This window comes from Strix aluco, chromosome 4 (genome assembly GCF_031877795.1).
Source record: "Strix aluco isolate bStrAlu1 chromosome 4, bStrAlu1.hap1, whole genome shotgun sequence".
Lineage (NCBI taxonomy): Eukaryota > Metazoa > Chordata > Aves > Strigiformes > Strigidae > Strix > Strix aluco.
The window spans coordinates 90,118,907-90,144,098 of NC_133934.1; the positions used below are offsets into that span (position 1 = coordinate 90,118,907).

At 50.5% G+C, this 25,192-nt stretch overlaps 1 protein-coding gene across 1 annotated transcript; it reads left to right on the top strand.

Annotated features, from left to right (window-relative positions):
* Positions 1-1,731: 1,731 nt before the first annotated feature.
* On the top strand, positions 1,732-25,130 carry LOC141922392 (transmembrane protein 151B-like). The gene is made up of 2 exons (XM_074821532.1): positions 1,732-1,936; positions 21,806-25,130. Exons 1-2 carry the CDS (start codon positions 1,844-1,846, stop codon positions 23,234-23,236), a joined length of 1,524 nt encoding a protein of 507 aa, XP_074677633.1. The 5' UTR covers positions 1,732-1,843; the 3' UTR covers positions 23,237-25,130.
* The last annotated feature ends 62 nt before the right edge of the window (positions 25,131-25,192 follow it).

Sequence of the window (25,192 nt, forward strand, 5' to 3'; positions counted from 1 at the left end):
TTATCCCCAAGAGATCATTTCCCATTGTGCCACTAACAGGAAGGAAACAAGGTATTTTAAATGTGCATTTTCATGTGGTTTATAAACCTGTGTTGTACTTCCTTGCACTCTGTGCATCCAGCAGCTCCTCTCCAGGGCTGAGAGGAGCAAAAGCCAGGCTACTTTGCACGTATATACCGGATGCAGCCAAACAAATGCCATTCCTGCCAGGAGGAGATGTCATCAGGGAGGACAAGGCACACGTGGCTGAAGCTACAGGAGCAGTAGATGCACTGCAGCATGATCCAGAGTCACAGGAGGCAAAGGGAATTTCTCAGTTGTCTCTCATGGGCATCCTGCACCTCCAAAAATGGGTGGGTTTCTCCATCTGGCATCAGCCAAGACTTGTCCAATGCAATGAATATCCTGAAACTCAGATTTAGCAGACCCCAACTCTTCTAGGAAATCCCGGCTTTGGGGCTTTTTTCTCTGTACATTCACCCACCACGCACTGTTCCTTGCCCTACAGTCCTTCTAACCAACCTCTTACGCAGCCTGAGCGCCTTGAAAGTGGAGTGGAGTTTTCCTGAGCAGCATGCCCGGAAAGCAGCAAGCACGCTGTGGCAGGAGTTGAGGTGCCAATATTAAAGTGATGGTTGGTGCTTCAAGTGTGCTCACTTGTCTGTTTGCAAGATTTTATGAAGCATTTAAAATATATACTGCTCTAGGGCACAGAGAGAGAAGCGGATCAAACGAGATGAGCCTCACAAGGCAAAGGGTGTAATGAAACATGAAGCAAACATGAACAGAGAAGATGGTGTGGTGCACCAGCCCTGGGCAGCAGGAGAGCAGATGATGACTGGATGCACTGAGCACAGGATGCAGGCGGGAGGAAGAAATATTGGCAGTGCAGGGAGTTTGCAGGAGGCTGCAATTGTGGGGGGAGACCTGTGCTGGAGGCAGCGGGGAGGGGGGGAAGGGGCAGGAGCAGCCAGGTGCCTCCATTTCCTCGGCCAACTGCTCCTCCGGGAGGGAGGAGGTGAAGGCGGGCGGCAGGGCCGGGGTCCGGTCGCCCCGGAGGCAGCAGAAATCCCCGCGCGGGGGATGGGGGTGAGGAGGGGTGGCCGCTGCCCCCCGCCTGCGCCTGGAGGGGCCGGGCCAACCTCGGGGCTCGGTCCCGGCAGCGTCGCCTTCTGCCCCCGGTGCCAGCGCCCAGCGAGCGGGGAGGGGAGCGGGGCATCGCCGGGCAAGTTTGGCTGGCTGCTCCGTGCGGGAGCGCTCCCCCGGGGCAGCCTTCCTCCTCCTCCTCCTCCCGAGGGGTGCTGCCGCCAGCCCGGGCCAGGTGCGGGCTCTGGGGAAAGGTGGGAGAGGCGGCCGGGGCCGAGCTGCGGGCGGCCAAGGCGTGAAGATGCGCTGGGGGGGGGGGGGGGCGCGCACCCCGTAGCGGGGGGAGGACGAAGCTCGCCCCGAGAAGGAGACCCCCGGGTGCACTCCGGGGAGGGGACGGGGGGGGCACCCCGGGAACGGGAGGGATTGGGAGGGGAGGGCGCACCCCGCAGCGCCCGGCCTCCCGCAGAGGCGCGCCGGGAGCCGCCGGGCGGCCGCCGGCCCACCTGGGGGGGCCGGGAGCGGTAGGGGCAGGCACCCCCCTCTCCGCCTCGTCTTTCTCTCCTCCCCTCCGCCACCTCCCTCCCTCCCTCCCTCCCTGCCCGCCCGCCTGGGATGGTGGAGGGAGCCGGGAGCACCCGGCAGGGCGGCCCTGGGCGCGGGGGCGGCTCGCCCCGGCCCCGGCGCGGGGGGGCGGCCCGCGGGGGGCTCCGCCGTCTCGGGGCTCCACAGTCCCCGCCGCCGGTGATGGCCAAGGATGTCCTCGGAGGGGGAAGCCGAGGCGGCTGCTGAAAGCGGGCCGGGCAGCACCTCCGCGCCGGGGGCCGCCGCCGCCGCCGTGCGGGAGGAGGTGAGCGGCGGCGGGGGCGCCCGCCCCGGGCCCGGGCCGGTGGGGGGGGGAAACCCGGGGTGGGGGGGACGACAACGGCAGCCGGGGTGCGGGGCGGGCGTGGGGAGAAAGCGGGGTGCCGCGGCGGGAAGGGGGTGCCCGGCTGGGGGTGTTTTCGGAGCGGGGGGAAGCCGAGGCACCAGGCACAGCCCGCCCGGCTGCCGGCAGCCGCGGTGCGGAGCGCGGTGCGGTGCGGAGCGGGGCCCCGCCGCGCCCTGCAGTGCCGGGGCCGCCGGCGGGACACTCCCCCGCCCCCCTCCGCGGCGGCCGGCGGGGGGGGGGCGCTGGCTGCGGGGTTTTACCGAGGGGCCCCCGGCGCCCAGCCCTGCGGCCGGGGTCGGGCTTGGGGTCGGGGCGGCGGCTGGGCCGGCGGCTCTGCGCCGAAACGATGGGGAGGGGGGGGGGAGAAAGGGGGGCCTGGCCAGTGGAAGTTTGGCTAAATAAACCCGTGGGGTTTGGCCTAGAAGAGCCCGCCGCTTCCCTGGGACTTCTGAAACGGTCGAGAAAATTGCAGCTCTACGAGGCGCTGGTGTTCGTGGCAGGAGGGACACGCTGAGCCTGAGGAGCGGAGCGGGGGGCGCCGTGGCTTTCAGGTGTTTTGGGCCAAAGGAGGAGCTCATCCCTCTCCTTTTCCCTTGGGGCCTAGGCACTCCTGTTGCCTAATCTGCAATAGAAAACACTGTAGGAAAAAATACAGCTTATTATGTTTCTTTTGGAGCAGCTGTGATGTGCTTACCGTGGCCTTGCACATCATAGGGAGGGAATGACGGATGTATCTGAGTGTTGACACAAAATCCTGAGCCACGGGGCATCGGCCAGGCAGAACTGCAGGGCTCTGTGGCAGTGGGGGACAATGCATGTCCAGTCCTGCACACTTGGGACACCAAGCTGCCCTGTTTTAGGAATGCCTGAGATTTTCGTCTACGCCTAATGTAGCCTTTGCTCCCAACTGTTTTGACAGGTCTGCCATTTACATCGTGTAATCCATGTGCAGATCATGGAAGTGACTGAACTTTCTTCATAATACGGAGTTATAACCAAATGTACATGCTCCCAGGGATGCAGAGAGCAGCCTCAAAGCAGGCAGAGAAAACTGAAAACAGAAGTGAAGGCAGCCCTGGAACACTGCTGTGTGCAGTTAGTCTGCTTAAAGCTTCTGTTAACGGGTCCCATGGCTCACCAACAGTCTCGTGGTCCTGTAGTCAAAATCCACTAGCCTCAACAAAGCCTAAGTGAACCCGTACACTTAGGCTAAAACCAAACAGCACTTCTTAAAGTACCTATAATAGGAAATTGACTTGGCAGCTCAGGTTGAAAAAACTGTCCTCCGTGGGTGAAAATTAGGGTTTTCTCCTGTACAATTGCTTTTTAAACACCTGCAGCATGGTTCACTGCGAAGAGCTGTGGCTGGATCCAGGATACGGCTGCTGTTCCAGCGGTAGAGGTCCCCAATGTAATTACAGCCCTGCAGAAGATCAATAGATGGTTAATGCTGGAAGGGATTTTTTGATTTATTTGGTCTATGACCAGGAACTACACAAGGCTTTCCAATAGATTAAGTCCACCATAAAAACATCCAAGCCATTTCTAGACATGAGAGCACTTGATCTCTCTGCTAAGCACATTATATCTTGCTTCACTCATCTTGTTCTCAGTTTTTCTTCTGCTCCAACACAAACATTTGCACATTTGAGTCTATATCTCAAATGCCTGTAACAGTGACATCTTAACGCTGCAGTCCTACAGTACTGGTCTTTTCCTCCATCTCCGTGTAAATAGTCTTTTTGCACCTGGGCCTGCAGTTGCATTTGAATGCCCGGTATTAAATGGGCGTTTCATGGACTGCTCTATTAGTCTTGTCATTTATGGATTTCACTTAGATCAAATGCATGGGCTTAAATCTTAAGAGTGGCTGAAAATTGCCTTTATTAGGTAATAAATCAATGTGACATAAAACCCTGAGCTAGTAACAGAGAATGTGTCTGAAGTCTAAGTTTTTACTCTTGAAAGCAGGACAAGCAAAGGTGCAGCTGCGGCGCAGAAAGGAGAGAGGCAGTTCGTTTACCTGCTGTGGCCCTCGTCCTCTTCTGCCAAGGGCCACTCAAGTTTACTGCTGACTTTGCTGAATGTCAGAGGAAGCCCTCAGATTACCTTCCAGTATTCTGGTTTGGGTTTTTTTCTGTTGAAATTCGATTGCTCAAGCTGGATGACCTGGAACAGCCATGCTTTTGGTGGTGGTGTAGGATTTTACCAGCCCATCAACTCTTGCAAAAAAGAATCAGAATCTTTGAGGGGAGGGATTGTAAAGGACGTGTTTTTTCCAAATGTTTCAGCATTTATTGCTGGAGATTGATTCTCTGGACATATTTTCCTTTACTTTCCTCCTGAGGTAGCAGAACCTGCTGCTCTGTACTGCCCCGGTTAAGCAGTGGGCTGTTGGTTTTTCTTGTCTTACTTATTATTGTGACAGCCTACGCCTACACTGAAGAGTTGGTAGGGACTTTTCTGCGTTTCTGCCAATTTACACCTCAATCGGGAAATGGTCTTAAATATTTAAAACTTTAAAACTTAGTTGGAAATTGTTTTTCTTTTTCAGAAAAGTGAAGTTGGTGAGTACAAACATCATTTATTTGCTACCATAGCCAAGTAATCACTGAAGAAAGCTGAAAGCAGCAGCCGCTTGACATTTTGAAATGCGTATTTGCCTTGCCTGTACCAGCAGAGTCAAACAGCAGTTGTCCATGCCTGGTTTTATCTTCTCTATCATATTTAAGAACTTTAATTGGGCATGACATAATGTAATCAGTTAAGCTATTTAAATAAAAGGGGGAAAACCTCATGGGTCGATGTTCCTGAAACCCACGGTCATCAGCTCACTGATGGAGATGTTACAGAAGAGACAGGCCACTTAAACCTGTCTCATCTGCCTCTTACTGCCAATGCAAAATGCAACAGGAGACCCTTTCAAAAGCGCTATTTGTGGTCACAACAGCACCAAGGGTATTACAAGTTAAAATATACATACTGCTTGTTTGCAGTCTACAGCTTTACAGACTGTCAGGTCAAAAAATAGCCGGGTCCTTTCCGCTTAAGGATGCCACTGGGGAGACATCCTCTACTTGAGGGATTAACTTCATTTAGTTCTCCAGCTTTTTTATCCCTTTCCCCCAATAAGAATGACAAACATACATATTTTATTTGTCAAGGCTTATCTTATGGCGTTGAAAACATCAGACATAAAGCCTTCATAACTTAAACTGGGTAGCTTTAAATTGTCCCCGTCTGTGGGTTGAGTCATACTGAAGTGGCTGAGTGGTGGTGGAGGAAGCAAGGCAGGCGACCCCCTCAGGTTTATCAGGCCTGCTGTAGGTGCACCTTACTCACCAGCAGATCCTTACGGTCTGATAAAACCCCCTCTTCTCACAGCTCCACAGGGGCCTGTTTGCTCCCCGCTGCCTTTCTAGCGATGTCTTATTCCTCTAGAGTCTTGTGGTCATCCCCAAGACTCAAGAGAAATGAACCCGGGAGCAGGGGATGGAGAGAAGAGAGGGCACAGAGCCTGTGATGGAGGTTAGCATTCTTCCTTGCCACCTTTTAAGCAGAAGCTGCAGAGGAACCATTGGGTACCCATCTCCAGAAAGGGGTAATTTCCCTGGTAAACCTCCCACCAAAGAGCTGCGCAGGGTGCTGACCCAACAGCCTCTGCCCAGAGGAGGGCAGGGAACATGACACACGGCTCCTGGGGAAGCTCTACTTTTCCCTCCCCTCAGCTCTTCCAAACCTCTTGCAAAAGACCTGCTCCACTAACACCCGGAATGATAGCTGCTGGTTAGCATGAAGGGAGACTTGACACCACCCCAAGCGAGTATGACTGACCAAACAGTTATTTTGTGTGCAGTACACGATACTCCCCCTCTGAGTGAGGGTGAAACAGGAGAAGCCCCTTTCTACCCCTCCTGCCTGTGGTTTATTCAGCAGACGTAAACCAAGGAGTCCATCTCATTCCTTGATCCAAATGGTCTCCCTCACAGAGACAAAGGAAAAAGTCCAGCAGTAGTGGAATTGGAGGAACTTGAAAGCTTTTTTTCATGATCCTGTAGTTCTAGGCAATATTTGCATTGCAGATCCTGTCATAAGAAAATCCATGCTGAGGCATCACATCCTTTTTTTCTGCTTTTGTTCTTTTCATTGTCCCACTTTATCTTCTGATCACGTGTCTGTTCTTGATGTCCTGAAGTTGTCTGCCTTCTCTGCAATTCACACAAGAAGCTGTCAAGAATTTAAAAAAATAGATAGGAAACATCAAATGGATGTGTCTGAGCTCTGAAGGGCAGCCCGGGCTCCAGCTGCATGGGCTTGTACAGGCAAAATCTTCTGTCCTCTCCAACAGAGAGTGCTCCCTTGGCACCATGGCTGAGACTGAAGTGAGTCGCTCCTTCCAGCTGACCTTCCCAACTGCCTCCAGCAAGGGAATTTTCTTAATGGAGGTTTGTCTGAAGCAACTGGGGAGCTTGTGGAGCTCTACCATTGAAAGGCTGTAAGGACAGTTTAGGCAAACAGCTGTTAAGTACATAGATGTTGCCTCCTGGGAGAAGGAGACTAGGTGACTCCCTGGTAGGTCCCCTCCAGACCTGGTTTCTTATGCTGTCTCTCAAGTGGATAGTTGGTCAGCTGATACCAATGGAAAGCAATGAGTCTGCACACTGTTTTGAAGCCCCAAACGCTGTCCTTGTTCTCCCTTTCTCACTTCAGAGACCCCAGGGGATGATCTCCCTCCAGAAGGTAAGAGTGGATACCACGGATGCTTTTCAGTCAGTGCAAGCCACTGCAAGAGTGAGGTAGGAGGCATCTTCTCCCTGGGAACAAAGCACAAGGCGTCCTTTCATCTGTTTCTACACCTTGGAAGAAAATAGCTCAGATCATTGCCAGTGACCAGGGACACTGTGGAAACGGAGATTAAAAAGAGTGAAATGTCCCCAAGCAGTCCATAGTGAGTGGGGCTTGTTTCTAGGCGTGTCCTAACACATGGTAGCTGAGCTATCGTCAGCACTGTAAGGCCCTTGCGGTTGTTACAGTGACACTGTTGTGACTCTATGGATAAGGTTGTGTTTGATTTTTCACTTAGAGCAGGAGTTCTACTTTTTTGGAAAAGCATAGTTAAGTAGTTAATTAGTTTTTAAGTTCTAATCACGGAAAATATAGTTCACTCAAGAGTTCACTTTCAGAGTCTAATCATTCATCGGGCTCCTCTGAGCTTAAGAAATGTAAAGTTAAAAATAGTGTGTCGTGAAACTTTGTTGAGGTCACAGTTGTTCTAATGTCTTTGTTAACTACCTGAAACTGTAACGGGGTAACTTTGTTTAAGCAGCGGCCCACAGAATAGCTGACGAGGTATTATAGCAGGGGCGCTGCCTGCACCCCAGGAGCCTGCGGTGCAGTCAGGGGTAGAGGCTGCTGCCAAGAGTTGCCCATGCGGGCTCCTCCCTCAGCGCCGACCGCTCTGCCCACAGCACATCTCGTCTGCAGCCGCAAAAGCAAGGAAGAAAAGTGCCTGAAACGGGCAGGACAGATGGCGAGTGGGAAGGCTGGAGGAGCCTGGCTGCGCACGGAGCCGGCTGCTCGGCAGCACCGGGAGGCTGGCAGCCTTCCCAGAGCGGAGTTAAGGTTGTGAAGTGGTGTCTGGTGTACCTGGCAGCTGCTGTCATGGTGCCACACGTGCCACCAGGAGAGGACGGAGAGGATTATGCCCCATGAAATGACCAAGCTTTTAACTTCTGTGACTTTACATCAGGTGAATAATGTACAGGAAATCCCAACTCACACGTGGCACCGTTTCTATATGGCTGAGGTATTGCACATCCCAGTTCAGCATCCAGCCAGCAAAGGCCTTGCTGAGGAAAGACTGGTAATACTGGGTCTTGAGGAAGACAGGGGCTGGGAACAGCTGGCTGGTGAGAGCGGGGACCGGTGGGAGCTGGCAGCAAAGGGCAGAGAACAGGTCATGAAGGATCATGCTCCTGGCAAGGGAGCTAATGGTGGGTAATTGGGGTGACTCGCAAATGTGGTGTCTGCATAACCTGACCTTACCAGGGAAGAGGATGGGCTCAGTCAGACTTCTGCAGGTCACGGCGTATTTGGCTGTGGGAAAGGAATGATCTGTGGCCATGCACTTATGGCCAGAGGCCTTCTTCATACCCATGCAATTGATTGCTGTAGGAGCTAGACCAGGAGTTGTGGAGTACAACATCTGATTGGTCTGGTAACAAAAGTGATTTGGCACAAGCCATCGACATCTTACATTGAAAAGCTCTTGCAAACCAGCACAGTGTGTCCTGGAGGACTAGAGCTGGAAGGGCCTGAGAGCCCACAGGCACAAGCTGTGCCATCTCCCTGATTCTGCGATGGTCAGGGGGAGCATGGAGCACCATGAAGGCTGGGGTGAGAGGATCTGCCAGCAGGGTCCAGCCAGCATGGGGATCCCTCTGAGGACCACAAAGATGGAGAACAAGCCCCTCATGGCTGCCTGGAGGTGAGGTGGGCCAGCCAGAAGTGCCAGTACCTGGTGAAGGAAGGGGGTAGTGAGGGCATGTGCTGAAAAGGTGGGAGTGGCAGTATGTCTGCAGGCCTGATGTGTGCCATGGTCCTCTGCAAGGGACTGTCAGCAGGCCAGGGCAGGAGCTAAATCCCCTGGTTCCCACCAGCTGGTACTTGGAGTGGCAGAATGAGACAGCTCACATGCAGAGGAGACGCCTTCCCAGAGAGTGCTGCTGCAATGCTTATGTGAAAGCACTCTGTAAATGCTATTTTTTCAGTGTCTTTGGGAGGTATGAAAAGGTGTCATGAAACCATGCCATGAGGCAAAGTCAAATCAAGAAATAAAATCCAGATGTCCTGGCTCCCAGGATCCCTTTTAACCATTAGGTGTTTAAATGAATTTCCAGTGAAGCTTTCACCTGCTGTGCTGTCACATGTTATTGCAGAATGTGTCGCAGAGAGAGAAGAGAGAAGCAAGAAGGAGAAGTGATATTTATGATGAAACCTTGTTTCTCACAGGGAAGCATTAGCTGCTGGGATACTACCTCATCTTAACAGGAGCACCATTATTAATTGACAGCGCTGAGGTCCCAGCTGTGTTCAAAAAGGTGCAGAGATGGGGAAACACACTCCCTGAATCTGACAGAGCAGTGGAAGCTTGAGCGGTGGCTGGATGGTGTTGTGAGGGATGCTCAGCTCAGCAGCATGCGGGACCTGGCACGACCACAGCCTGAGCTGCGGCTGCCCAGCGCCGCAGGGCTGGCAGGGCCTCTGCTGAAGTGTGGCTGGCAGGCTCTGACAGGGAGATCACACGTGGGAAATGGGAAGGCAGGAGGTTGAGAGGCCAAATCACAGAGCCATGTTGTTCTGATTTTACTAGGTAAAAGGACGGTGTTGCAAATATGTGAGAATAAAAATAAAACTTCATGGTTCTGGACAAAGCTTGATTCACAGTTCCCTTTGAAAGACTTCCCCCCAGACTTCGCTGGAGCTTGGATCAGTCCTGGATCATATTTTAGATGTTTCTATCCCCCATTTAAATCTCAAGGTGTTCCTTTAGAGTAAGCAAAGATTAAATGGTATTCATATTAATGAACTATTTTCGTCATTTGCAAAGTCTCTAAACAGAGTCATTCAACGACTAGGCTGCAAATAGCTGGTGAGGAACTAACACTCCTTGGGCTTCCTCCTCACAGAGCTGTCTCCTCCTGGCTCCCCACTTTCCCCCCCAGGGAAACCGGTCCATGGCTGTTGTCCAGCCTGGCTCCAGGTCAGTCCCTCACTTCCCCATTTTGAGACTGAAGGAAGGTTGGGCAGGACACCCAGAACCTGTGGCAATGGTGACACATCTAAGGCACAGGACATGCACTCTTCAAGGGTGGGGACAGCACCTGTGACCCTAGGGGCCCAGGAGTGGGAAGGGACAAATTTAGTGCACCACTGAAGTACGGCTCTAACATCCACTACTGCAGGCTGCTTGTTTGAACAGCACAGGAGAAAACAACCTGCTTGAGCACCGCCAGCCCCCTCTCGCTGCTCGCTCCTCTCCCACCCCTGGAGAGCTGCATCTTGTGAGCAAAGGTGGGTGCAGAATAGGTATTACAGGATTCCTGTTAAACCCAGCTGGGACTTTGTCAAGCATATAGAGGCTGGCAGGCAGCGACTCTCCCCCTCTCCCCGCTGTCCCCATCCCTGCCAGGCTGAAGCAACGGGAGCTGGTCCCACCAGCCCTCCTGTTTTCCCTTGGCTGGTGTTGGTTTTCCCTTCGTGTCAGTAAAGCTGCCAGTAACACCAGTGCCCTCAGCAAGTTGCAACCTAGCTGATCCCTGGGGCTGTGGAACCTCTGTGTCCCCTGCGGCTTGCCCAGGGGTGCAGGGAGCTGGGTCTGGCTTTCACAGGCTGGAGCACACTGGAGCCCACTCCTGCCAAGGTGAGGATCACTCCGCTCTGCAGCCACAGGATGGACGGATGGATGTGTGCTGCCGTCAGCCCTTCCAGGAGCTCCCTGCAGTGCAGGAGCAGGGTCAAGGGCACCTGCACCAGCTCCACCTGGGGCTGGCTGCTGGCTGCGGTGGCAGGGCAAGTGGCTGGCTAGGCATGAGGCAAGCTGCAAAACACCAGGCTATGGCTCGTGCCAATCACTCGGTCTCGCTAATCTGGCAGTGGCTGGGAACTACATCCCAGGAGCTTTCCTGAGGGTATGTGATGCTTTTATCAGTTGAATGCCAAGTGTTGAGGTAAGCCACATTGTTATACCTGTAAAATTTACCCTGTGTCTACTAGGAACCTCTGATACTCAAGGTGGGGGAGTGGGTAATAGGAGCTAAGTATGGGTGCTTAAAGTGTTGAAAAATTAACTGTTCTTGGAGCTACTCTCTTGTTCTGAGACAGCAACAATTCCAGCTTTTCTTCCCTGATGCACTCATTCCCAGCATTGACATTACTGAGAAAAATCCTCTTCCCCCAGAATACACTCTTTGTGTTGCTGCTGAGTCGAAAGCTAGTGGCAGTAACATCAGCAATTTGGGGGAAAAAGGGATAGTTTTGTTAGTGTAGCATTTTTGTGAGCTTGTAAGAAGCTGCCACTAAAATAGCCAAGAGTTCTATTTTTCAAATGGTGACCACTTTGTCGCTAGGATTCCTTGGCACTGAAAATGTAACTGCATGGCTTTCCTTGGAGCAGTGTGTGGGAGCATCACCTGTGGATGTGTCTAGGCCCAAATTCTTCATGCCACTTGCATTCGTACCCTTGTATTTTAGTGAGTAGTTTTCCCATCCTGCTGTGATGTGCAGCATATATATTGGCTGGAATCCAAATGCCTTTGTTTTCTGGGATTTCCTTTATTTCTGCTTGAAGAACTCAAAAGTATCCTGCAAAAGCTACAGCTGAATCTGACTTTTTAGAGGACCGGGGGCTCCTTCTGTCCTGACCTCTGCTTTCCTCATCTTCAGATGGTGGCTTGAATTCATGAGGGTGAATGGTGTGAAATAACAGGCTGTCTTTGTATGGTATTTCAGGGGCGTCCTAGCATCTGAAATTCAGGTGAATCAGCAAGATTTGTGCCTTTTCATGGTTTGTCTTGTCCTGCGATAGGCTCTCCTGGGGAGAGGATTTAATGCTACCGTTTTGTGCACCTTCCCACCCTGAGACGTTCCCCCGGACAGCTCCCTTGATGGAAGGATGAGATTAAATCTCCGCAGGGATTTAAACAATGAGAAACCAAGCGATCCCTGCTCACCACAGGAGGGCAACTGCTGAACCAAAAGCCTGAGTCTGACACTAAAAACACGTGGAGTGGATGCAGGTTATTCTTTTTAAACCAAGTAAGAGCATTTCTGCTGGGCATTGACATCATGGCCCTGGCCTGTAGGAAGTTTTCATTCTCACCGGAGTTTCATGGCAGAAAAGCAAATGGTGCATCCAAAACATATGTGCAGCAACCAATATGCTCCGTGTTCAAGGACTGGAGAAAAATTCTCTTTGATGCAAAATGGCTTTTTCTGTTGCCTTCTATCCCTTATATTCCCCTTTCCCTCCATGCTGGCAGCCACGCTGAGAGCACTTGCTACTGACTCAGCATGAGCTAGGGGTAATGGGCTTCTTGCCATTCAAGATGGATGGCAGGAGGGATTTTGTTTCAGGCTCCCCAGGAGGGGATTTATGGGATGACCGTTGTAATATCGCCCTTTTCCCTCAGCAGACCTTATTACTGATGCCTCATGCGGTGCCCAGATCGGGTCACATGGTGGAGGAGCACTTCTACCCATCATACACCAACATCTGGTCTAGCACATCCCTGCAAGCTCCTTCCTCACTGTACTAACAAGTATCTGACCTAGGAGTTAATTTGGCTGTGGAAAGCAATAAGAGGTTGTACTCTGACTCTTCTCCTGCAGTTGTCTTCTCCCTGGTCACCCCAAGCCTCCTCGGGACAGTCTTTCACCAGGATCACCTCAGGAGCTGGAAGATGATATCTGCACCCACGTGTGTTGTGGCTGCTTGGGGACAGGGAGTAGAGATCTTCTTGCTCTTCTTGCATCATCTCTGCCCACTGCACAAAGGGCAAAGCCTTTCTCAGCACCAGAGGTTGGTGCTGGTGTCTGAGCTCACCTCAGTTACGGTTAACAGCACAGCCTAGGGCTTGCCTAGCAAGGACTCAGTGGTCCTCTCTGTGTTAAGTCCTGCCATGTCTGTCAGGAGGTGGAACATTTTCCACTGCCTTGTGTTGACCAGGATGGAAGAGTCTGTCATAGTTAGAGACAAAAATCTTTCATCCAGGCAAGTCACCACCTGACAGTGTGTGACTTGTGGTTATTGATTATTCTTTCCCTTTCATGTGTCTCATTGGGATATATTCATCACAAGCATAAATCTGCAGAGGCAAATGCAAGTATGACTGGTGTTAATTTATCCACCATTTTAAATTCTTTCTTCTCTACTTTTATTTCTTTTCTTCCAGTCCTCTGTCAGTGTTTAGCCCGCTCTTTTTTCCCCCTGGACAGGAAGATTATTCTTGCTAAATAAAAGAGGAAAAAAGAGAAGATTTACTCTTTGCTCACATGAGTAATCCCAAGCTGTGGAGTCATTTTGTTGTTGAAGACAGTGATAAAGTCACCCTGTATCCCTGAAGCCAGGTCTTTGTGGAGAGCAGGAGCATGCTGTGATGCCACACATCTCTCTGAGACACAGCTGCGGCATCAGCCCTGCAGCACACTGTCACCTCCGTGGGAGTCGCTGCCCCTATTTGGGACAACCTTATCCCACTCCCCCAGGCTGTGGGGAGGAGATCAGGGCATAGATCTGGTTTTTGGAGAAGTTCCCAGCAGCGAGAAAGCAGCCGTGCATGAGTAGCTGCTACCCAGGCCATAGATGGGCCGTGAGGACTGCTGGCTCATACAATGCTTTGGTGCCGTCAGGTTCAGTGCTTCCCCCATTGATCCTCACCCAGGTCCTTTCTCTGGGCCTGATTCCCTCCTGCCCCTGCCCAGGCTGGCTGGTCTCCATCCTCACCTGCCGGCGCCCTCCCCCTGCCTTGGTGGCACTGGCATTCAGAGCATGTCGAGGCTATCCTTTTCCTTCACAGCTTCGCACCCACCGTGTTCCCCCTCATTTCTCTATTTCCATGCAGGCCACGTCTTCACTACCCTCTGTTTTCTTTCATTCTTTCATTTTAGACATGATAGCATTTTGCTTCAGCAAAAATTGCAGCTCTTGAGGTCAGCCACCAAGGGCAAACGTACTTACACGTGGGGTTTAAAAGGAGAGGACGTGCTTTTGGAATGATTTCCCCAAAGGAGAATTTTAATGCTTTTAAAATTGGGGAACCCAGATATCTGGCTGTGAACCAGACACAGTCAGTCAAACTTGGGCCCCAAACTGTCCACAAAACAAACATTAGGATAAATTCATGCTGTGGCAGCATATTTTCTGCTCATACAGCTCATGCTGGAGTTTTCAAGGAGGCTGAAGCATGAAGTCTGACAAAAGAGGAAAAAGCCATTTTGTCAATAGAGAGCTATGGAGAAATAGCATAAGCATAAGGCAAAATTGTATATCAAATTTTTAAAGACTGTGACTCCAAAATAGTTTGGTCCATTTCCTTTGGACCTCACAGACTATTTCTTCCCCTCTATTGGGATCAGTTTGGCAACTTTCAGTTCAAATTTATTTTGCCAGTCAAAATCAGAAGTGGACAGAACAACAGGTTTGTCATTGTCACTGTAACCATTTGCATGCCGTAAGCAGTACTGAGGCGGCTCAAAAAGGAGAGATGTTTCAAGCCCACACTGCCATACAGCTACTTCTAGAGTAAAATACAGCTACTGATGAAGAGCATACAGCAACAGCAAGCAAGGTGATAATGTGCTCCACTGAAGCTTTGGGAGGGTTTCTCTTAGTATTGTATGTAGAGCTGTATGTGGGATTGCTCCTGGCAGTGAGCACTGGAAGTGTGAGGAGCACCTTGAGGTCCACATAATGCCCACAGCCTTGTTTTTATGATTGACACTTAGCTTTGTGAAGACAATTGTCTTGTATAAGTTAATGGGGTATTTAGCCATAGATTGGCAGAGTGCTGCAGGAATAATTACCAGATTTGACACTATCCACTGGAATTAAGTATAAAATCACTGCTGGTAACATTTACAGTTGGCACAAACATTAGCAGGCTGGTCTGTAATGATGAGACAAACACAGTCCTACAGAGGGATCTGCTTCGTTTGATAACTTCATTATTCAATCCAAAGCCAAATCCTAAATTACACATTTCAGGGTGGAGAGTGAAGCCAACCCTTCAGCTGTCCTCAGAAAGAGTGACTCAAAAAATACCTGGGAGCAAAGTGGGTGAGTGGTTGAACATGAACTCCCAGGGTGGTGCTGGGCAAAAAATCTACTAATGCAACTCTTGGAGACAATAAAAAGGGGGAATGAGTGGGAATGGGAGGTGATTTTATGTTTTGGTATGAAACCAGTGAAGTAAGTGCTGAAGTCCTGTATCCACTTGCAGGGTGCACATTTAAGAAGGATCACAAGGTGCTGGAGAGAGGGCAGAGCAGCAAAAAGAGCTAGGGCAGTGCAGTGAAGGACTTCCAAGACCTTGACCCATTTAAATTGTCAAAAAGAAGTCTGAGAGGTGCCTAATTAGAATGGAGAAGTATCTTCAGGGAGAGAAGGCAGTCATATGAAAGGAGTCTTTCATCACCCGGAGAATGGACATCCCTGCTGCCATGAATGGGGGCTGAAGTGAGACAAAATTACAATGGCAGTAAAATTTCATCACCAGAACAAATTACAAAGGGGACTGCAGGTTCTTCATTTCTTTTATCAGTCAAAGCAGTGTCTTTATGGAAGATGAGCTTTTACCAACCACTAGTTACTGGGCTGTACATAGGACTGTAGAGTGAAATTGCGTTGCCTGTGAGATAGAGGAGCTATGGGGAGAAGGTGTAGTGTCTCCCAGTCTTAAGGTGTAAATGTAGTTTGGGTTGTAATAGAAGCTGAACCTTCCTGACCCAGAATAGTCTTGCTAAGTTGATAGGACAAATTTCTATGACTACGTGTAAGTCCTAAAGAACCATCTGTTTATTATATCATAAGAATCCCCACCAACACCGAGGGACAGCCACATGGCTAGTGGCTGAGTCCTGCTGTCAGACATGCTTGTATCCAGAGGTCAGCAAAAGCAGCGAGTCATCACTGGCAAAACAGAGGCACCAGAGTTTCAGGTTTGGTACCCAAAAACCTGGGCTGATGGAATCAGTCTGGGCTTCTCTGAGCATGGCCCTTCCTCCTCTTGCTAATGGCGGGGCTTGCTTGGAAGAACAGGGACACCCAGACCACCTCGACCTGTGCCCCGGGAAGTTAATTCGTCAAGAGGAAGAGACCTAGAGGCACAGGCACAATTTACTCCCTGAGAAATATGTTGTTCTGGTTCTCTAGCATCCATCTTACATATCAAATATGCCTTTTAAGGAGAAATCAGGGTTTGAGGGGAGGTAATTTTTTTGTATTCTTAGCCACCCCCGATGCAGCTGCTTGCAGGCTCACTTAGCATGGTTACCAGCTACAATTTACCTGCACTTGTCTTAATGCTGGTCGCTTGCAATTAGTCAAGGGATGGGTCAGAGAGCCAAAACCCTAGCCACCAGCCCCTTGCTCTTGCCACCAGAGCATGCTCGGCTCCAGCTGCTAAGTGGGGGACATGCCGGACTGTGCACTCCCCCGCTGCTTTCTCTCCACCCCTTTAAACTAGGCTTGATTAACAGCCCAAATCTGCATGCTGCTACAACACAGAGCACGTTTTAATGATTTTAATTACAGTTGCTGCAGCCAGAACCCAACCTGGCTGCTGTTGGGTGGGTGTGCCTGTGCGAGAGAGGCTCCACACCAGTCCTTGCATACCTGCTTTTGATCTTGGGCATCTGCTGTCGGAGGGTGTCTTTGAAGGCAATTGCCCTTTCAGCCACTGCCTGGATGTTTTATCATTTGCAAACTAAGTTTTGCACAGAACTTTCTTGAAGGAGAAATAATCGAAATGTTGCCAGCCTGGAAACTCCTGTCTGCTACAGGTGTCAGTTGAAATTCCAGTTCTCTGTCGGCAGTTAGGGCTTTCCAGACTATTTTCCAGCAACTGCAGCAACAAATTAAATAGCATCTATCATTTAGTGTCTCGAAAGGCTCCACGCCACCAGACAGAAAACAGACCATGGGAGGATGTGGAGCTGCCTCTTCGTTTTGCATGGTACACAGATCCTTCACTCTGCCTGAGCTTTCTGGAAATGACGGTCCAAAAAACCCCAGTGCAAACACGGAGCAGCACTGCCTGGGGCCAGGGACAGCTCGGGGCAGGGCTGTCCCCAAACCTTGGGGGCTTTTTGGACCTTTAAAGGCTGTGGCTCCAAAATAGTTTGGTCCATTTCCTTTAGACCTCACAGACTATTTCTTCCCCTCTATTGGGAAATAGGCTGCCAGCATGGGCACCCTCAGCTCTCCCCACACTCATCACCTCTCGCCTGTGGCATTTTTCTCATTCATGATGAGATCTACTAAAGAATTTGGGAAATATTTTGTTGTTGTTGTTCTTAAGTGTGGAAGAATAAAGTGAATTTTGGCTTGTGATTATGGATAGTTTGGGTGAGAGTTAACAGGAGTGTCCAATCCAGTCAGGTGCAATGAGAAGGGACGCCTTTGAAAGCTGTTCAGCTGCATGCCAGAGTGTAGCAAGACATTATTTACAGCATGTGTTTTCAACACAACTTGAAATTCATAAACAATAATATTGACAGCTCGGCTGTGCTTCTTCACAGCATTCCATTCAAACCAGGAGATTTTTACAATTTGTTACTGTCATCAGAGCTGGGTGGGACCTTTTGGATGAAATGTTTGATTTAGCAAAGCCATCCCTTTTGACAGAAGTGGTTGTAGAATCACAGAACAGTTTGGGACGGAAGGGACCTTAAAGACCATCTAGTCCACCCCCCTGCCCTGGGCAGGGACACCTTCCACTAGACCAGGTTGCTCAAAGCCCCGTCCAACCTGGCCTTGAACACTTCCAGGAGGGAGCAGCCACAGCTTCTCTGGGCAACCCTGGTCTCATTTAATCTGTCAGGAAGCTCCTCAGGTCAACACTGGAAGCAAAGCGCAAAGCAAAGCCCCCAACAAGCAGGATTTGGGTTAGAGACCCAAATCCATGAGTCCTAGCTCGCAGGCAAAGTGCCTGGTGACTGAGCCTCAGTCTGTTCTGGGACAGTCTGTTTGGCTCTGGCATTCTGTCAGGCTCTCTGTCTTTGCTTTCTTCAATTATATTTCTCTATTAACATTTTCCAGGGGTTATGCTTTTGTTCTGCATCAAAACAACACAGATCCCGCAGCATTCCTCAAAGGACACAACTCCCGTTTGCTGGCTGGCCCAAGTTATGGAAATTATTAGTTTCCTTAAGCATTTATTGTACTTACCCAGAAATACAAGCTTGCCCTGTTTCGATCTGAAACACTATGCACGGAAAGGAAAAAATTCCACGTAGTACCACAAACATCATGCTTGCAAGAAGGTGGTATGTTAATTAATAAAGGCTGGGAGCCACTGGTTTAACATATTAATGAATTTGTTATGCAGAGAGAGATGGAAAGATATATTTCCTTATTAGATTTTTGAATGTCTGATACTTTTATTGTAATTATGTTCTATTTCATGTCTTTCTTACAAACCCTCTAATAAGTGTTTCTAATAGTATAATTGTGTTAGATAATATTTCAGCAAAGGGATGGAGAAATAAGGGAATATAGGCCAGATGAATGTATTCAGAACTTGAAATAGGAGGAACAGCTGTGGGGGTAGACCCTGGAAGAGAGATCCTTTTATAACCGAGGACCTGTGGAGAGTGGGATCTGCTTAGGAACAAATGAGGGTATGAGACAGTGGGTCAGAAGAGCCAGGAGAAAATAATTGTATTTTTCCTGAAGGGTTTTGAACATGAAGGCCCTGCTGAACTGGACTGGTAGGTGTGTGAATCAGAGATGTGGCAGTGGGCTCTATGGCTGCATGTCTTCACTAATGCAAGGAGGAGAGAAGCTGCCTTTTTTACAGGCTGCAGTGGGACTAGTGGAGGTAACGTGGTTTAGGCTGATCCAGCCCTTTGAGTGCAGTGGGTTGAAGACCATTTTCGAAGTGTCTCCAGAGGACGCACACAGAAATGTCATCTTGGACCTGCAAGCCTCTGAGCTGCTGCCAACCCAGCCTGGTGCTGCTCCAGGACTGGCGAGACCAGAACCATCTCTTCCCCCAAAGGGGAGATGGCATTTCATGGAGCTAAGCACATTAAGAGGCATTTGCCCGCTCCGATATGGCTACTGATAGCCCTAACCAGCAGGGCTGGTTGAATCACCCCTTGGACAGAAGCCAGGCAGTGAGTTGGAAGTTCGACCACATCGCTGCAGAGAGCAGAGGAGTTGTTAGTCAAGGGAAGTGAGATAAAGGGAAGGTGGGGACTGCAGTGCCTTTGGCAAATAGTACCTTAACTGACATGGGCCAGCCCTCTTGCATGGTTGTGCCCAGGGCCAGGCTGACAGCTCTTCGAACAAGTCATAGAAAAAATCAGGATTCCCGGAGCTGCATGGAGTACTTAAGCACTCACCTGACATTAAAACTGACTGCTGGGCATCTTTTGCTGGGTCCACTGGTATTCTTCACAGTATTAACCATAAACGATTTTACATGAGAAGTACCTGTGGAAACCTGAGTGTGGACTTAAATTCCTGTGCTAGAATATTGTCCAGCTGTTTTCTTCTGCACAGTCCCAGTGACTGGAGTAGAGAGATGTTCATTTTTAGAGTTTTCTTCACCTCAGAAAACCTTTAGGGGAGAAAAAGGGTAAAGGTTTGCAATTCTTCATTACAGTCCATATTTTTGCATTACTATAGCACTTAAAAGCTCTAGCTCCGTGTCAAGCGGAGACAAAGAATAGACGACAGTGATTACCAGTGGAGTTCCCACGAGATGGGAGATCCTGGGGCTCTGACCCGAGGTTCAGTGTATGGCTGGGGCAGAAGCCTACACTGGGGCAGTAACGCACTGGGACAGAGTGATGGGTATTTGACAAGAGTTTCAAGAGATGAAACTCTCCATGACTGCACATAGACTCAGGGATTCCCCCCCAAAACTGCCATAGTTATTTTTTGGCTGATTTGAGGACTGCCTGAAGCCACTTCGTGGCTTTCCTCAAGGTTTCCTGCAAAAGGCTAAGGAAAATGGCCTTATTCTTACCCATACTAAGGTCTTTTCACTGCCCTACCTACAGAGAAGTTATGTACCATGTCCTTTATAACCCACTTAGCTTCTCAACACCTATTTTGGCCACTGTAAAGGGAGTACAGCCCAGAATAATTATTCTTTCTTCTGACACATTCACACATACAAAAGGTTTAGGATAAGAATAGAAATTCTTTACAGATTCCTGCTGGATGCATCAGGAAGAATCAGGGGCCAGATCCTGCCCTTAGTCCCTGCAGATGAATACTGATGTAGCTCCCTAAAATCAATAAAATTACTCTGCACTTACACAGTGTCAGATTAGAAGCTATGAAATCAAAACCAAACCCCATGAAGTCTAGTTTGGCAGTGCTCACAGCAAGCCATAAAACCCTCTATAGTTACTTAGAAGTGGTTCTCTGTCCCAGAAAAAAAAAAAAAAAAAAAAAAAAAAAAGCAGTGTTAAATCTGACCTGATAGCCCTGCAAGGTTAGATGTCAATGCTTCCATCTCATTGAGAAGACAGTAAACTCTTCTCTCTAGTGGCACCATGCTATTATTTCTCAAGTCATAAGATGCTGCTCCTTAAATTCCTTGCTGGTTCAAGATTACTTACTAAATCCTAATTGCTGTGGATCCAAGATGAGCTATACTAGGGGAGAACTTTATCTGTGGGGAAAGAAAGAGAAGACATTTCCCAAACCTAGCATCTGTTGGCATCTACGGAGCAGTTTGATGCATTAGATGTGGCCCCCTGGGAGAAGGAGTAACAGTGTGCTTCTATTTTTGCATGAAATCAGGCTCAGCAGAGGGCATGATGATGCATGAATATCAGTGTGTATCTGCTTTCTCACTGTCATTTCCCCAGAGTTAGGGGGGAGGCAGAGGATGGCAGTAACAAGAAGAACTCAGACAGCCCTCCGCATTACCTACCAGGGCAGCGGGGGGTCTTGCTTCACGCACTTTCTACAGACGGGCGGCTGCCAGCCAGTAATGTAATTCATGCTGCTGCTGCTCCTTGCAGGGAGACAACTCCGTTTCCGCTAGCTGCTTGGCTCAATTTGGCATTTTTTATTATAGCCTAACATAGCATGACAATGCAGCTGATTCACTGCACCATGGCTGGGGTAAGGACTGCAAGCATACCATCTCAGGCGATGCAGTGGGAGTACGAGAGTGCAAACTCCAGCTCTACTCCCAGCCCGACTTTTGGGACTTGAAAGAGAGGGATGTGCTACATTTTAAGTATTCACGCATACACCCTTAGCTTCAACGCTTAAGCTTTCACGTATTTTAGGTCGGAGCTAGTCTTCTAACCAGCCTGAAGCTATGCTGCACTGTGCTGTAATCCTGACAATTTTTTCAACTAAATGTACTCGAATCTAGTAATTTTCCCGATGGCTCACCTCCAAGAAAAATGGTGTCGATCATTTGGTAGGTTTCAGGGTTGGGTGTGAGTCAGCTCTGAGTCAGGCAGCAGCTCCAGCTCCACAAAGTACTGGTCCCTCTGTGCTGGCACAACCCATGGGGCCACAGCCCTGCGATGGACACTGCTCCTGAGCCTCCCCAGCAGCACCGTGTGGGAACCCAGGCGCTGAGCACTTGCAAAGCAAAGGGACAAGTCCACAGCCCCATGCTTCACGTGCTGCGAAGCCCTCTCGGCCTCAGAAGATGGCGAGGTGTGTAGATGATGCTGTCTCCAGGCAGGGCGAAAGAGATGGGGACCTGTCTTGCCCACTGAGATGGGGCCCGTCCAACTGGGGTTCAGGCACAGCAAGTCACTGCTGTGTGAACAGCTTCCCTCCCCAGAGCCAGGAGGAAGCAAGGAAGGGGTTTTGTCCAGAGACCTCTGTCCCTGGCAGGGCGTTTCTGTTTATATTCACATTTATATTAGGTAGGGTGGTGTCCCAGTCCTCAGGCGGTCGAGAGTGAAGCCAGACGCAGTCTTGAAGGCAACAGTCACTGTGTGCGTTATGCAAAGTGGTGTGACTGATGGGTTCCTCGCTCTCTCTTTGTCTTTCTCTCCCCCTCCCCGGTGGTGTGATTGAAGCAACGCCCTGTGAAGCAGTCCCTGAGCGCCTGCATGTGCCGAGAGTCCCACTGGAAATGCCTCCTCCTCTCCATCCTCATGTATGGCTGCCTGGGTGCGGTGGCCTGGTGTCAGCTGGCCCGGGTCACCAAGCTCAGCTTTGATAGCTCCTTCAAGGGCAAGTCCATGATCTACCATGACAGCCCATGCTCAGACGGCTACGTCTATATCCCACTGGCCTTCCTCTCTATGCTGTACGTGGTGTACCTGGTGGAGTGCTGGCACTGCCATGTCAAGAGAGAGCTGCAGTACAAGGCAGACGTGGACAGTGTCTATGAATGCATCAACCGCATGCAGCAAGCCACTCCATGCATCTGGTGGAAGGCCATCAGCTACCACTTTGTGCGGCGAACCCGGCAGGTGACCCGGTACCGCAACGGTGATGCCTACACCACCACGCAAGTCTACCATGAGAGGGTCAACACCCACGTGGCTGAAGCTGAGTTTGACTACTCTCACTGTGGTTACAAGGACATCTCCAAGGAGCTCCTGGGCCTGGAGAGCTACACAGCCACCAAGCTGAGGTTCACCAAGTGCTTCAGTTTTGCTAACATTGAGTCTGAGAACTCTTACCTGACTCAGAGGGCTCACTTCTTCACGGAGATCGAGGGGCTGGATGACTACATGGAGGTGAGGGAAGGCATGCAGCTCAAAAATGTGGACTTTAAAGAGCTTATGATGGCCTACGGGGACCCGGATCACCTCCCATGGTACGTGTCCCACTATGCTTTCTGGGTGGCAGCTATCCTGATGATCTCGTGGCCACTCAGGGTGCTCATAGAGTATCGGACTGCTTACGTCCACTACCACGTGGAGAAGCTGCTGGGCCTGGAGTACACGGCACCCACAGCGGCAGAGGAGCCCTTGTACCGGTACCGCATGCCCCGAGATGCCACACAGGACAGCACCGAGCTGGAGTGGCACATCTGCACCAACCGGCAGCTGATCCCCAGCTACTCAGAGGCCATGCTCATGGACCTGGCCAACTCCCCAGCCTACAACAGCTACGCGGTCTGCCGGTACGGCGAAACGGCTCATGGCTGCGAACGCTGCAACCGTGCCTCCAGCACCTCCTCCATCTTCTCGCGCCACGCTTTCCACAGCTGCAGCGGCAACTCCCGCCTCTCCCTCAACACCAGCCGCTTCTCCCTCTGCCGTGTCCACGGCTCCCACAGGACAGGCCTCTGGAGGAGCCGCAGCAGCAGCATCGCGGACCGGGGCTGCCAGGACGAGCAGTGCTGCTCCTACTCCAGCCAGCTGGCTGTCAACGAAAACCCCCCAACCTACCACGACGCCCGCTTCTTCCCCGTCCTGATTGTGCACAGGCCAGAGGGGCACGACGGGCAGCATTTCTACGTCAGGCGCTCCTCCTGTCTAGAAACCTCTCTGTGACAGGCCTCCATGGTTTCTCAGCTCCTCTGCCCCGGGACAGGGCTTGCAGGGTGCCGCCGGCAGGGAGCCTGCAAGCATCGGTCTCCACAGCAGGTCGGCAGGATGAGCTTCAGCTCTTCCCCCTGCCATTGCAAGAGGACTTAGTCACTCTGACCAACAGCTAACCTCATTTCCAAGAGATTCTCTCCCTCCTTCGGCTGGTCTCCCTAGTCTTTTGTTCCCCTCTTCCTTTCACTCTTTCACTCCTCACCCTTTCTCCGCTCCTCAGTTCCCTGTCTTTCCTCTCATCCCACCCACAATCTTTTTTTTGCATTTCAGTCACAGCATTTGACCGCTGTTGCTGCTGGAGGATTTATAAAGCCTGTGCTTTGCAGTATATTTGCCCTCTTGGGTGCCCTGCAAGGTAAGAAACTCAGATAGAGCAAGGCAAAAGGCATGCGGCCAGGCAGAGTCAAGTCAGAAGGAGAATTCAGATCTGCAGGCACTGAGTCACGTCCTGCAAACCCCAAATGAGGTGCTTTTTTATTTATTTTATTTTATTGAGTCTTTTTCCCTCTTCCTCTGTCATTTTTCTCTCCTTTCTTCACGTTCTCTTCCTCTTGTTTTACCCTAATCTTCCTTTTTTTTTTTTCCAGTTTTCTCACTTCTGCTCCCCAATTTTTCTGTGGTTTTGCTGGTGAGGATGTCTTTCGGGGTGTAATTGCCTTCCATTGGGCAAAAATAAGGTATTTGTGGCACAGATGTCACTGACTGCTGACACAACCACAGACTATGCCCCTGAAGACTGCTGAGGTCTTTCTTTCCAGAGCAGTGACATACATCAATAAAGCAAAAAGCCCTTTGCTCACCTTGCCCTGCTTGGTCTGCAGCAGAGACACTGCTGCATTTCCAGCTGTAGTTACCCTTGTCCAGCTCCACCCCTGTTAGCAGTTGTTGAGAGCCATAATGTAGATCAGTGCCCTGTTAGTGCCACTATTTTTAGGACTGTGGGTCTGGTTTGTGGTTGTTTCATTCCTACTACTTGCTCAGAGCAGCATGGGCTGGACAAGGGGAGAGGTGCTGGCGAGGGAAAAGGTAAATATGGTATTAACACTCCCACAGATAGTCTGGAGTTGTTAGGAAGCTCTTCTACCCACAGCGTTTATTAGAGCAGTTGCAGGACTGCTCTATGTTATCTTTCAGCTTTCCATGTGCCCTGGGGAGGGCTTTTGGCTAGTAGCCCACTGCCACCTTCCCACCTTCCTGGCTAGATGTGGTGCCACCCCAGCCCGGGGCAGGAGACACAGCTGGGAGCCAGCCCCACCGGCTGCTCCTGCTGGGGCTCCGGGCTCTTCCCGCAAGGCTTCCCCCGGAGCAGGTACAGCACCTTCCAGAATTAGTCCCAGCATTGTCAAATGGTCCTGGCAGAGCAGACCACTGCACTCCGGGCTGTGGGCTGCCCTCCTGGCCTGGCCAGCTGCCTCCTGAGAGCCAGGGACCGACCCAAGAAGCTTATGGCCACACTGAGGACCCGCCAGGGACCTCGCACCCGCCAAGCCCCTGTCCCACAAAGGATGGTCGTATGCTGAGCAAGCCCCGTACCATTTTGTTGTGTGGATGGTGGAGATTATTATCCACCACGACTCACAGGAGAATGCAATACGATCGCAATACAGTCACTTTCAAAAGCAAAGTGTTGTCACACCCTACAGCAGGTAGGTAAGAAACCGAGCCCCTAGAAGGGCTGCAACAAATGCTTCCTCCCAAGTCCGTTCTCTGTGTATCTACATGTAATATGAGATTTGTAAAGTCATATCAGTATGTGTAGATGATATATAACTGCATACTTATATGGTGATTTCTTATGGCATTGACTGTTGCACCATGTTAAATACATTTTGTTTTGGTTTGATGACTCCGTTTTGATGTGCTGTGTTTCTTTCGACTCCAGAAATTGAAACATTGGCAGTACCTGGC

Coding starts and splice junctions, on each gene's coding strand:
- LOC141922392 (XM_074821532.1), top strand. CDS start 1,844: ATGTCCTCGGAGGGGGAAGCCGAGGCGGCTGCTGAAAGCGGGCCGGGC. Junction 1,937..21,805: donor CCGCCGCCGTGCGGGAGGAG/GTGAGCGGCGGC, acceptor GTGTGATTGAAG/CAACGCCCTGTGAAGCAGTC.